Source organism: Penicillium concentricum (assembly GCF_028827145.1).
Source record: "Penicillium concentricum strain IBT 3081 chromosome Unknown utg000006l_segment0_segment0, whole genome shotgun sequence".
NCBI classification, from domain to species: domain Eukaryota; kingdom Fungi; phylum Ascomycota; class Eurotiomycetes; order Eurotiales; family Aspergillaceae; genus Penicillium; species Penicillium concentricum.
In genome coordinates, this window is record NW_026622759.1 from 3,746,829 (window position 1) to 3,758,860 (window position 12,032).

At 47.2% G+C, this 12,032-nt stretch overlaps 6 protein-coding genes across 6 annotated transcripts; 4 read left to right on the top strand and 2 right to left on the bottom strand.

Moving 5' to 3' along the window:
• Positions 1-408: 408 nt before the first annotated feature.
• N7517_011670 (FAD-dependent oxidoreductase) lies at positions 409-1,916 on the bottom strand (the record flags this gene model as incomplete). The annotated part of the gene is made up of 4 exons (XM_056729393.1): positions 409-544; positions 592-670; positions 727-1,450; positions 1,512-1,916. The coding sequence occupies 4 exons, from the start codon at positions 1,914-1,916 to the stop codon at positions 409-411; spliced, it is 1,344 nt and encodes a 447-aa protein (XP_056575208.1).
• A 1,100-nt stretch (positions 1,917-3,016) lies between these two features.
• Positions 3,017-4,818, top strand: N7517_011671 (uncharacterized protein; the record flags this gene model as incomplete). The annotated part of the gene is made up of 3 exons (XM_056729394.1): positions 3,017-3,206; positions 3,262-4,106; positions 4,159-4,818. 3 exons carry the CDS (start codon positions 3,017-3,019, stop codon positions 4,816-4,818), a joined length of 1,695 nt encoding a protein of 564 aa, XP_056575209.1.
• Positions 4,819-5,583: 765 nt separating this feature from the next.
• N7517_011672 (uncharacterized protein) lies at positions 5,584-6,386 on the top strand (the record flags this gene model as incomplete). The annotated part of the gene is made up of 2 exons (XM_056729395.1): positions 5,584-5,952; positions 6,012-6,386. The coding sequence occupies 2 exons, from the start codon at positions 5,584-5,586 to the stop codon at positions 6,384-6,386; spliced, it is 744 nt and encodes a 247-aa protein (XP_056575210.1).
• A 456-nt stretch (positions 6,387-6,842) lies between these two features.
• Positions 6,843-7,405, top strand: N7517_011673 (uncharacterized protein; the record flags this gene model as incomplete). The annotated part of the gene is made up of 2 exons (XM_056729396.1): positions 6,843-7,046; positions 7,100-7,405. Coding segments are annotated over 2 exons (510 nt in total), but the record flags the coding sequence as incomplete, so codon positions are not given.
• A 411-nt stretch (positions 7,406-7,816) lies between these two features.
• On the top strand, positions 7,817-8,495 carry N7517_011674 (uncharacterized protein; the record flags this gene model as incomplete). The annotated part of the gene is made up of 3 exons (XM_056729397.1): positions 7,817-7,973; positions 8,026-8,088; positions 8,167-8,495. The coding sequence occupies 3 exons, from the start codon at positions 7,817-7,819 to the stop codon at positions 8,493-8,495; spliced, it is 549 nt and encodes a 182-aa protein (XP_056575212.1).
• A 137-nt stretch (positions 8,496-8,632) lies between these two features.
• N7517_011675 (Zn(II)2Cys6 transcription factor) lies at positions 8,633-10,906 on the bottom strand (the record flags this gene model as incomplete). The annotated part of the gene is made up of 5 exons (XM_056729398.1): positions 8,633-9,116; positions 9,169-9,762; positions 9,810-10,210; positions 10,264-10,469; positions 10,531-10,906. 5 exons carry the CDS (start codon positions 10,904-10,906, stop codon positions 8,633-8,635), a joined length of 2,061 nt encoding a protein of 686 aa, XP_056575213.1.
• Positions 10,907-12,032: the final 1,126 nt, after the last annotated feature.

Consider the following 12,032-nt stretch of genomic DNA (forward strand, 5'->3'; position numbering starts at 1 on the left):
GGTAATTTGAGAGCGTGTTCAGAATCTAGGCCAATATGTAAGTTTGACTAGTCTAATGATACAAGCCTAAATTACCGATAAAATCCATATTGCTCATTCCCCAGGTTGTCCCGGGTAAGATTGGGCTGGTCACTATCGCGGTGTCATTGTATGCCGCTCGGTACATCTCGCCCCGAGAGGCTCGGTGAGTACAACAATCAACTCCCGGCTAAGCTCGGGATTCTCGGCAGGATTCAAGTTATATTGGTCTAGAAGTATACTAGTGGGGCAATAAGATTTGGTATGTACTATGTATTCATGGTTTCACTGTGTAGAGCTCAAATATACATCTCGATCAGCACAAGCCAAGCTAAATGATGAAAACTTGACCAATAACTGGTTCCCTGTCTCCAGAAATTTGCCTTTGCATTATGCGCCAACTGCACCGATTGTAACCCCGTTCGGCAGCTCAAGTCCGATGGGAAGTCCGCACAAGAACTTGTCGGTATACATTGTCCCGCGCTTGATGGCTAGTTTCTCTTCAATATCTCTATACATGTCATAGCTAGTCGTTGTCAGTATTGCTCAAACTCTAAGGTCTGTCAGACTCACGCATTCATCTCCTCTATAGTCAAAACCTTCTTCGTGTCTTCGACTTTATATGTGGGGATATCTTTGTTGACGGAGAAACCTGTCCACTAGTCAGAAAACAATGTACTGTAATACTTTGAAACAAAAGTCACTCACCAATCCGTTCGTTGATATTATAAGCCGCCTTGGCTGCTGCTGCCTGTACCCTTGTAACACGAGGCAGACGCACCTCCTCGTAAACAGCAAGGGCTTGGGCGATATCTCCAGAGAAATAACGCTTATCAAATAGGAGTCCAAGTGCTGCCGCGTCTTCGATAGCCATGCAGGCTCCTTGGCTTTGATGAGGCATCATCGGGTGTGCAGCATCCCCCAAGAGACAGGTGTTACCCCGTTGGATATATGGGTATGGGTCATGGATCCAGAGACGCCATGGCTTGATCTCGGTCCCAATCATCAGATGATTAAACACTTGTCGATCCAGTTCCGGGTATGGGGTCAGGAGTTCCTCGACAGGGCGGTCCTCGGCGCCCCATGCCTGTGTCGAATAGTCGCCTTGGTCACGCGAGAAGAAGCAGTAGTACGACAGAAGCTTGCCGCCATTACAGGGGGACAGAACAATCTTGTCCCATTTGCCTTCCTGTCCACCCCAGTACTCTAGTGCGCTATCGTCAGAGTAGTTGACCAGGCCGAGCCTGATGGCATCCTCGGTTTTGACATTGGTGTGCAAGCAGCTCTGGTCGGAGGGTCGCTTTTCTGGTGTGATACCAAGAATTCCACGAACGGCTGATCCGATTCCATCGGCACCAATGATTAGGTCGTGGCTTATCACCTCACCGTTCTCGAAGACGACTGTACTCGTCTTCAGATCTATATCGCGGCACTGGATCCCAGACAGCATTAACACATGGTCGATTTTAGTAGGTTTCCGGTGACAAACTTACTCGGTAGTTCACTTTGAGAGTTGCTGGGGCTCCTTCACCCTCGCCCAGCGCCGAGTCCTTGAGCATGGTATGCATGTACTGACGATGGAACATGTTGTAGGCATATCCCCAGCGCTTCTCATAATCGTCGAGGTCGTACACACTAACGGGTTCTCCCGTCTTCCAGTCACGGTTGATAAGCTTCTTCAAAATCACAGGGTCCCCCTTGGCGATATCCACGTTCCACTCGTGTAACCAGCGGGTTCCATTGGCTGCACATGAAACCGAAGCGCCAACTTCACCTGCAAAGTCCGACTTTTCATAGATGGTCACGGTGTGTCCTGCACGACGCAAGGCAATTGCAGTGGACATGCCACCAATGCCCCCGCCGATAACGCCTACGTTGAGACTCCTCCAACCTGACATGGTGTATGTATAGAATGAAACTTGGGATTATGAGGTTGGATCAAGGATGTCAAGGGAAATATATAACAAATTCTCTATTAATCCACTCTCTATAAAACTTCATACATCGGCTGGCGGATGATGCACTCGGGTGGCGGGCCGCGCACTGGCGCTTATCATCGGGTTTATCAAATGTATACCTCACCATGTGGGGAGGCGAACTAATAATCTGGGCCTGTTTCTCATTTGAAAATCAAGGGGGAAAAAAAGATGAATGGCTTCTCGTAGACAACCAGATATAATATAAAAAATAAAAACATACAACCGTGAGGATTCGCTGGTGGTCACCCACCCAACTACTAACTCACCGGCGTGTGGCTTATGTGCAGTCAGTAGTCCGGTGGGTGTCGCCGGGGTGAGAAATGGGTGAGCGTCGCTGTGCGGTCGCGCGACTCGGGTGGTTAGGGTGAGTGCGCAATAGACAGGGCGAGAATGGGGTGAGCCTGGGTGAGAATCATAATCTGCAGGGTGACCACTTCACTGACCCCTTTCAGCTGAGTTGGCTTTGGTCTTCGATCGTACTGCCCTCAGCGTCGCATATTTTAGATGACCATGCCCACCATTTATGCAAATTGAAATTCGGTTGGTGATCAATGCGGCACAGAGGTCTAAGGCCTTTTATTTGTTTTTTTCATCTCGACAACATGTACCAGGCACTCAACCCTGGAGGTGATGACAGAAAGAAAGGCGGTCAGGGAAAGGTCACATGACAAATGAGGGGTCATATTCCCACAACTTATTCTTAGCTTAGCTTCTCTCCTTCGTGCAATCTGAGAGTATGGTTTTTCGTCCATTTCCTTCAGTTTGTTCTCAATTTCTGTAGGAACTCATCCTGACCTGTGCTCAAGGGTGTGACACTGAGGTTTTTGCACGCGGGCCGGGAAGGTTGCGGTGCGGCGGACGCTCGGGGGTCTCAGGGGCCAGTCAGAAGTGAGGAATCCAAGGACCCGCTCTTACAAGGTGACCACTCCGAGAACAATGGACAACTTGCAGGCGATTCTGACCCACTCGCCAAGGCTGTTTTTCTCCCAATCATAATCAACCTGTTTACCCCATCCGCGATGCCTTCTCGAGAAGGGCCTCCGTTGCCTGGACGGAGCTCCCCGGTATCGAAGAAGCAACGTGTATCCTCCACGGATGACTCGATTTTCCCATACCCTGTTCTTCCAGCGGACTGCGTCACCAACGATCAGGATGGTTATCTACCGGTGGGGTCCTTACACGAGCTGCGACATTTGATTCCTGTGCCTAGTATGTATTTCCACTTGGCGATGGAGAAAATGATGATCAGCTAACTCTATTGTAGCAACAGACTCTGTTGAGTGGGGCGACAAAGCGGCTGCAGCTAAGCGTGCCTCGATCGAGCCCAAAGTGACAGACACAAATCAACGATTGCTTCGAACGCACCACCCATCTCTTAGCCAACTTGACTCAGTATATCTGGTGGAAGAATCGGAGCACAAGTGGATATGGGTGGTGTCGCCAGGATTTGATGAGACCAGGTCGATTGGCGCTTATGCCGGGGGTCTCGAGATTCACCTCAAACCAACTGGGCTCATGGAAAGGACAACTACGATGTGGCCAAAGTACCAATCGGACCCCATCCCTGCTATTCTCAATCCTCGGAAGTTTTTGTCTCGACATCACCTTCACCTGTTACGAGAAATGTTCCCAACTTCGCTCGGCGCAAGAGTTTTCATAAGTGGTTTCATCGTGATTCTGTTCAAGAGCCGTGCCGACATGGAGAATTCCTGGCTGCAAGATGGACCGGCAAGCACCTTTGGCACCTTAAGACTAAGATACGATATTCTTGAGGACACACCGACCCGGACAATGGTTTCAAAAGGCGCTGCAATTGCTGCAAGGCCAGACTGCGTCGAGGCATACGCTGCGCTTGGGTTGAAGATTCGTTTCCCGGGAGGCCAAGAGGCGATAACCGTCCCCACGCATGCATTTATTACTCTCCGATATATCCGATCAGCTCCTCTCCTTCGAATTGCAGACTGGTATGGTCACATTAAGATGAAACTGGCTCGATATTCCCCCATCAAAAGTGGGTTATCTATGCGAGCGATTGGGTCTGCTCGGCGTCATCCAATGGGTAATTCGCCACTTGGTCAGCAAGTGTTCCTCGCTGGAAATTCAAAACAGGTATGCTTGCTCTGCTATCATCTGTGGCTGTCTAACAACTTACCGAGAATAGATCGGGACCATCTCTTTTACCTACGATCCGATTTCAGCAAGGCCCCTTCGTTTCCCGACTGGGTTTGTGCATGATCTATCATTGATCACAAATTCCCAGGAACTACCGGAAGTTACATCCCCTGATCGAACACCATGTGTGGTTGGTTGGGGTAGTTATACAGACCTTCTTGATGGAAAACCAGTCTTTGTGACAGGCCTCAATATTCCCACAGGCAATACCATTGTGAGATCAGGAAGCGGGATATCAAGGGAAGCACAGGCAGCGCTCACAGAAGGCTCGCAGTATCTCTGGGACAGAGAAGTACTATCGCAGAATGTTTCGATCCTATGGCGGACTGAAAATGATGAAGACCCGCTAGGAGGCCTTTCGGGATCGGCGCTATGCCTCGGACAACTGCAAGACAAAACCTGTCTAGCGGTTTGTTTCCAGAACTTTGAGTCCCCTCTATATTCGCGAGAGCTGCTGAAAGACGACCATCGTGGTGCACCACAATACGCCGATCGCGTTAGAATCAAAGGGGGCTTTCTGCTACCGCCAGAGGTCAGAGCCACCCAGATCCTATGCAATCCATCCGAAACACCTACGGCATCGGGGACTTATCCCAGCCGATCGAACCCAACAGCGGGCCTAAGGAGATCATATTCCTCGACTCGCTGATATTGCTTTGTATTTCTAATGTATAATTAACACTTGACTTGGTGCCTAACTCATGGCTGTTAATCAAGGCTAGCTTCTCAATTCTACCATACTTTAGCGCCCGTATTGCACAAGCGAAGTAACATGTATACATAGCCATGTGGTGCACTATAGACCGCTAGTTTGACCACCGCACTTGAGTAAATTTCAATGGAAGCCTACAGATCAACTGCTCATATGTTTTATTTTTATTTTTTATTTTTTTTCTTCTTTGGACACCTGAACAGAAATAGAACTGAAGATGAGTGCATTTTAGATGTTGAGAACCTATGGCATCGTGATCTCGGTCCCTAGAAATTCTGCACAGCTCCATATTTTCTTTCAATTCCCACTGGAAAGAAACGCAACTTTGCTTCAGATTAGGGATTCTTGGCTTTTTCAAAGAGCCTTTCAAAACGAAATTTACATGGATTAGAAAAAATCTACCTAATAGTTTGTTCTTATTCAAATCTCCTCCAGCCAAATCCTACCCCTTTCTTTGTGCTTATTTCTAGATAATATTAGCCAAAGACCTCGAAATTCAGAACCGAGTTTAAACCCTTATTCTTTCATTGCATAGCGTATACGGGAGCATTGGAATGAAGAATTTGAGAGATTGAGTCAACCAGTCGAGTCGAAGGACTTGCGGTGGACCGGGGGCATAGCCCGAGTAATAGAGGCGCTATTCCGCAGCTATAAAAACGTCTCTACTGCTTCAACATCTATTCTCCTATCCCACCTACCACCATGAGCTATTTTTCTCCAGACACACTAGCTATATTTGCGTCTGAAGAAGAGAGGCTAGAAAAGAATGTTGAATTCGTTATTCCAGACCATCTGATCACGGTGGGCTCCAATGCCTTGATTGCTGCTGGATTTACGTCTTGCACGGACCATGACTGTCCAAACGTGCAGAACAAGAAGAATATTCACCCCGTAGCCCCTGTACATTTTCACATCGAGTCTCAATATCCTCAATACTATGTGCTAGTGTTACGGCTGTACCCTAAGCCTGGCCATCTCTGGTGGCTTCCAGACTTTGGGATAGGCTCTCCTGCTACAGATGACCCCGACTTGATGCTTTCCAATGACCCTCGACCCCCACCATATGTCAAGGTGGGGCGTCAGGCTCCGAGGGGTGTTCGGGCCCGTGGAGGGACCTTTATCCTATCCAGATCCTCAACCAAAGCTCACACGCCGATGCAGTCCTGTTGTTACTTTTGCGAGACTACGATCACGCCAATTTGTATGATTATACATGGAGGAGACTGTTTTATCAATTGTTGGAAAGCGAAGATGACCCCAGATTAACTGTCAAAAGAACCCTCCGTCCTCGATTCCAAGCTATGTTGGAGGAAATCAATTTCCTCACAGATCAGAGCACACGAAGTATGCTTGTCCCGATAGTCGAACTTATGAAGGAAATGAGGGATAACAATGAGCTGCCACCTCCCCTTCCCGTCAATTGGGTTGAAACAGTTGAGGCCGCTAAAAAGGCAGGTCGTTGGACACTTCCTACCTGTCAAGGAAATCGAAACATCTTGCATTGAGGTGTGAAAAAGTATATCTCACTTTCTGAAGTGATACATTCCTCCGAGGTAGGTGTCCCTTCATTTTCTCCCAACCAGGAGTGAGGTGGTAGGCTTTTGTCAAACGCCTTTGTACAAAGTGTTCAGTTACTTGTTTCCTTCTTTTAGACAAATTGTTTCAGACCGGGTAATCCGATTTCTTTTCTTTTATTTCTCTATTTTCCATTCAGATTCAATCATGACTAGAAAATCGCCTACGCTACTTTCCTTAGAGACCGCCGCTAAAACAGCCTGACGTTATCTTCAGGAATTTGAGGAGTTTCAACAAGTTCGAATACTTGTGAGTGACTTGGCATTGTTGAAACATTTCCCTGACTGTGAGGTATTTGGCCGTGATTCGACGAAGGTGTGTTTCTTGTCCTCGAGTGAAGCCATACAGCGAAGTCAAAGAAGAAACTGACTTGATTCTTTGAATAGAATGTGGAACTTCTCATCTACCTTGGAGATGACTTTGATGATCGAGTACACGAGCTTCCCTCAGGGGCTTCGGATCTGTTGAAGTTAGGCCTACTCTCGATGCATCCAGAGATCTTTCAGCAACCACTCAATCTCTTCCAAACCAAGGTGGCCATCGAGAAGATCCGGAGCACTGTATTTCTTCGATTCCTACCAAAGGAAATAGTGAGTGAGCACTACCAATGCCAGTGTTGTATGTCCATGCTCACCTATCAAAGCTACCCTATATCCCACAAGAAGCATCGAAAATCGTAGAGACTAGGGAAAAGCACATCGATGATCTACCGTATATTTCCGGCCCGAAATTGATCGTTCACTTGATTTTATGTTTCGATTTGAGTGCGGAAAAAAAGAAACGAAGGGGCGAAGTCGATTTGATCAGGTTATTCCTGCAACATCTTCATTCCGAGGGACCGGTTGTTTTCTCACCTGAGCAAAAGAAATCTTTGGCTAGCGGATTAGATGCTCTTACTGAGGATGAAGAATGGAATCAGGAGTGTTGGAGGCAGACTTTGGCTCTTTGATTGAGAAGAAAAAAGCGAGTATAGCTAAAAATTTTCAATTAATCCATTGGAACTAGATTCCACTCTCTGCGTGCTGTGAAAAGAGATGATAATGATCAGATGTGACACTATGTTTAAGGTAGGCCACTCTTTCTCTGTCGACTTCAAGGATTGTGACCCGATAATATCACTCTCTATAACCCTGCCGGGTGACCCTCACTTATTTACGTATTAATTTGATGAAAAGTCACATATAGGGAGAATGTATAAAGGTTATGGCTATTATTACACAGTTAAGCCAAGTGTCAGCCGTCAAATGCAGGGTCTGACCGCGTCACCCTATATTGTCTGACAATGGGATATAACCAACTATATCCCTAGCACTTCCAAGAAATCTTCTCCCCAGAATTATCCCAGAATTATCTCCGAAAAATGAGATTGAATATCCTATGGATCAGTATGACTTTTGCCTTGCAAGCCATGGCTGCACTCTCCCAGTCGGGACTGCAAAAGCGCTACCCAACAGGATCCTTCTCCATTCTTGCCTACGGTGTCGCCTCTGAGGGAATGAATGTTTTTTATTCCGATGGTAGCTATAATATCCCACATGAGACTTATGTCCCATCTGACCCGATACCTAGGACTCGCATATGTCGGGGACTCTTCCCAGTGGGTGTCTGGATCGGTGACAACCGACGTTACATGTAGGATCTAGATCCCTTTTGTTATATCATTTCAATTTGTGTTGTTCCTCTTCATAACAACAGCTGATCCTCTATTAGTCGTCTTCCAAAACTCCCGAATCATCGCCACGGCCACTAACAAGGATTACACCTTTGACGCCGACACGTTCCTCTACATCCGTCCCACACCCAATCAGGTGCTGCCTGTGGGTTTCACTGGGAACGATGTCGATACACCGGACGATGCGAAGGCAGATCAATTTCTTTTCTACGGCAGGTATCTCATGTGGCAAAATGAGAATGGACTCCTGTGCGATTCGTTTCGTCTGAAGGAGACAGATGTCGGTGATGTTTATCAGCTCTACTGGGACACTTCTAATCTTTATCCCCCCGGCTTCTTGACGCCGACTGTGAGGTCGTCTGTTTAGGCGAAAGCGAGTCTACACGCATTCTTTTCATTTTGGGAGCCCAGATAGTCACGTAGTCCTATCAAACATTATGGCTCGTCAAATCCTAGTAAAATACATCTCTAACAAGGTTATATACCTAGTACAGGGAGTCTATATCATATTGTAGTCGATTCGGCGAGAAATGGGAAACTATCCCATAACGGCAAATCCATACCCTCCCAGTCAAACAAAGTCCCATCAATCATGGGGGGTGTGACAGTAGTGGCAGCGCTGTCATCAAAATGCAACCATGGGGATGATGTGACACTCTGCGATTGAAGTGGGGTCGCATTTCTCACTTCTTCGTCCCCTTTAGTTTGTGTCTGTGGTGTTGCCGGGGTGTCGTTCAAACTAAATATCCGACTGACGTATTGACTCCGTTGCTGGCGGGTTTGGGCCGCAAGTCGCTGGCGCTGTTCAATTATAGCTGCCTCTAACAACGTTATAATCTCGAGGTAGTGAGCTGCCTGGGCAGACTGCGAAGCCAGCATGCGCAAGATGGTCAGAGCACCGCGGAACACACCATCAATCTCAGAATCCACATCACTGCGAGAGAACATAGAGAACCCGAGCACAAGGGCTGCAGCAAAGATAAAAGCTCTGTTGGATGTTAGTATTGGAGTCACTAGATGGGGATTTGTGACAGACGAACTTGAGAATACACATATTCCGAAGAAGAAGGCCGGACTTATGCACCTCCAGACATGTTTGCAGCATGTATACAGCAGAATCAATACATGCCGCTGCGAGCCGAGAGTGGGCTAGATCCTCGTCAGGCACCTTCTCACTGGGATCACCCGTCGAGAGGCTGTGGTGTAACCGGGCCAGCCGGACACTTAAGGCCGAGATGAGGAAAGGTCGGGTGACTAAAATCACTGCAAAATGATATGAACATGCAACATGCATGCTTCCAATCGTATGCTCCCGGAAAGTGCTCTGAGCTTTGTGTCCCGAAGACGACGTCCTTAATGATCGCGGCAGATATTCACTCCATGTGTTTAATTTGCATAATAGCAGGTTTGCTTTATCTGCGGATGCAGACTTTTCACTGTAAAGACATGTTATTATTTCATCCAGGATCAACGATAACTGATATGAAGCCACCAGTCCAGGATCACTAGGTGCGGTCCCGATCCAACTAGGGTCTTGTCGGTTCCCGGGCAATAGAGGTGATATAGTAGAAGGTCTCCCGAGGATCGAACTGACAAGCAAATCGAGAATACATAAGCTCATCCATAATCGTGATCTATTGGGGATCAGCTGGGCCAAGTGGATCCTGAGAGAAGATTTTACCGTTCATTGATCCCAGCACTTTCATCGGGGGTTATTGACCCTGGAGAGTCGGCATGAATTCCCAGCGCCACTGCAGCTCGTGATGCCACTCCTAGGTACATGAATGCCGTGTTTCGACGGCACGCCCCCAGCATGTAGAAGGACATGAGTAGAAAGACTCGCACTAGATCCATGCTGGGATCTTCCAACATGTTAGCAAACGCCCCAAGTTGGCCGCGAGCAAAGTAGAACCGCTCCACCTGAAGGTTCTTTGGGTCTTTGGGGTAGGATTGTGCTCCGATAGCAACCATGAGGTCTATGATAGCTGCCCTAGTCTTTTCCCGGTCGGTTTTGGGCTCTACTATGCCAATCAACAAAGATGAAATGTCGTCACTAGAGCTCAAATTGAAGAAACCGCTCGTCTTGCATGTTGTCAGTGATTTATCCACCCTTCATGGTCTGGCATCCATCCTACCGCTGCGTGATAACTCTGGATAAATCGACTCTTCTCATCAAAGGTGCAAAATTCGTCGGAGAAATTCAACAGATCATGATGAGCTTCCGCCTCTAGCATATCCTCCCTGCCACCATTATGAGAGAACTGTGAGGGTCCGATATGTTGAGTCACTGTATCTCGAAGCAATTGTAGAAATGACAGAGAGGCAGCTTTCCCAACGTATACTGCAGACAGAGTCAATCAAATGAGGTCTATAAGGTCCATGAGAGTCAAAAGATCTCATACCTCGTTCCCCTTGCAGGTTGCGGAGCATGCGTGGATGTGTCCGATGCGTAACTTCAGGGGATTGCGAACCCGCCTCCAGTGTATCAAACTCGGGATCGGGCGTGCCAATGTCATGAGACTGCGACATCAAGGGTTGCAAATTGGCTCTTGTTTCCCTCGGTGTCCGAGGTGACTCAACTGTGGGTTGAGAAGGAGGTATACGGCTGCGGAGGCCTACATTTGGTGACTTGAATGGGGTACATGAGCGGCCACGTCCTTTGTGAGTACAGTTGGTGCATGGGAAATAACCACTACAGCGTTTTTTGGATGCACGACAGGCAGTGCATGCAGTGTTTGCTCGCAGCCGATTCGCTGGATGGACCTTGGGGCGTGGCATTCTTGAAGAATCTCCAAGTCTGGGGTTGGATGAGATCCCCGCATACCACCTGGGTAGGTAGTGATAAGGGATAAGGGATACGGGATAAGAGATAAGAGATAACGGTGCGCGGCCCGACTTACTTCGGAAGAGGGACGGGACGTTTGAAAGATTAGTTTTTGTAAGATAAAAGCTTGTTGTATTGCATATTTTGCATGTGTGATACTGCAGAAAGAAATTGAATACTAAAAGTATCACACATTATGTATTCCATTTTTAGGAGTTTCTATACACACTACCAGATAATATATGTATCCATGTACATAGTAGTGTAAAACTGACTAAGAACTAAGATAAGTATAACTAATCGAACAGAACTGGTTGCCCAAAATGATCTTCAACTTGACACATAGAAATAAAGAATCAAGTAATGAAAACCAATATGGACTCTGTATAGACCAGTAGAATAGAGGAAGTTGAAATTTTTATATAGGATCCGCTATAAGAAGAAGGATTGACAGATGATTGGACAAGGCGACGACACTAGACCAAAGGCAAACCAAACATATCAAACAAACCAGACAAACAAGAGCACTCTCGCTTAGCACTAGCGTGACTGTCAAAGACTATAAATAAGGCCGGCCCCCCGGACCTTCTTTTGTTTTTCAAGCGACTCTACGTATGTTCATCATCCCCCATACAGTTTCAAAACTGTGAGAGAGCATTTTACTGACTATTTCCCAACAGTTCAAAGAATCACTTTAGAGTAGACGTCCCCTTTCTAAACTCTTTAAAAGAGCCACAGAATCTCCACCCTTGCTGATGACTACATGTCCTCGATGCCCTAAAGTGAAACCTTTTTACTCCCGCCTCGACTGTCACGCGTGCTGTTCGCAGTGTCTGTGTTTCGGTCCAGGGAGTGGTGATGATCTTGACCTGGTCTCGGCGTCTGACTTCGGTCGGTCGGTCCTGGTGGGTGTCGAGGAGGTCTGAAAGGTCCTCTTCCACTTTGTTTGGTATGGAGAGCTGTGAAGGGATTTATGCAGATAGCAAACAAATTTATAATCATTTCAATTGGCTCTTTCGGATTTGGTTCTGTTCGTATTCTACTTAGGCTGGTGTACAGATAACCTAGTTACCTCTTCAG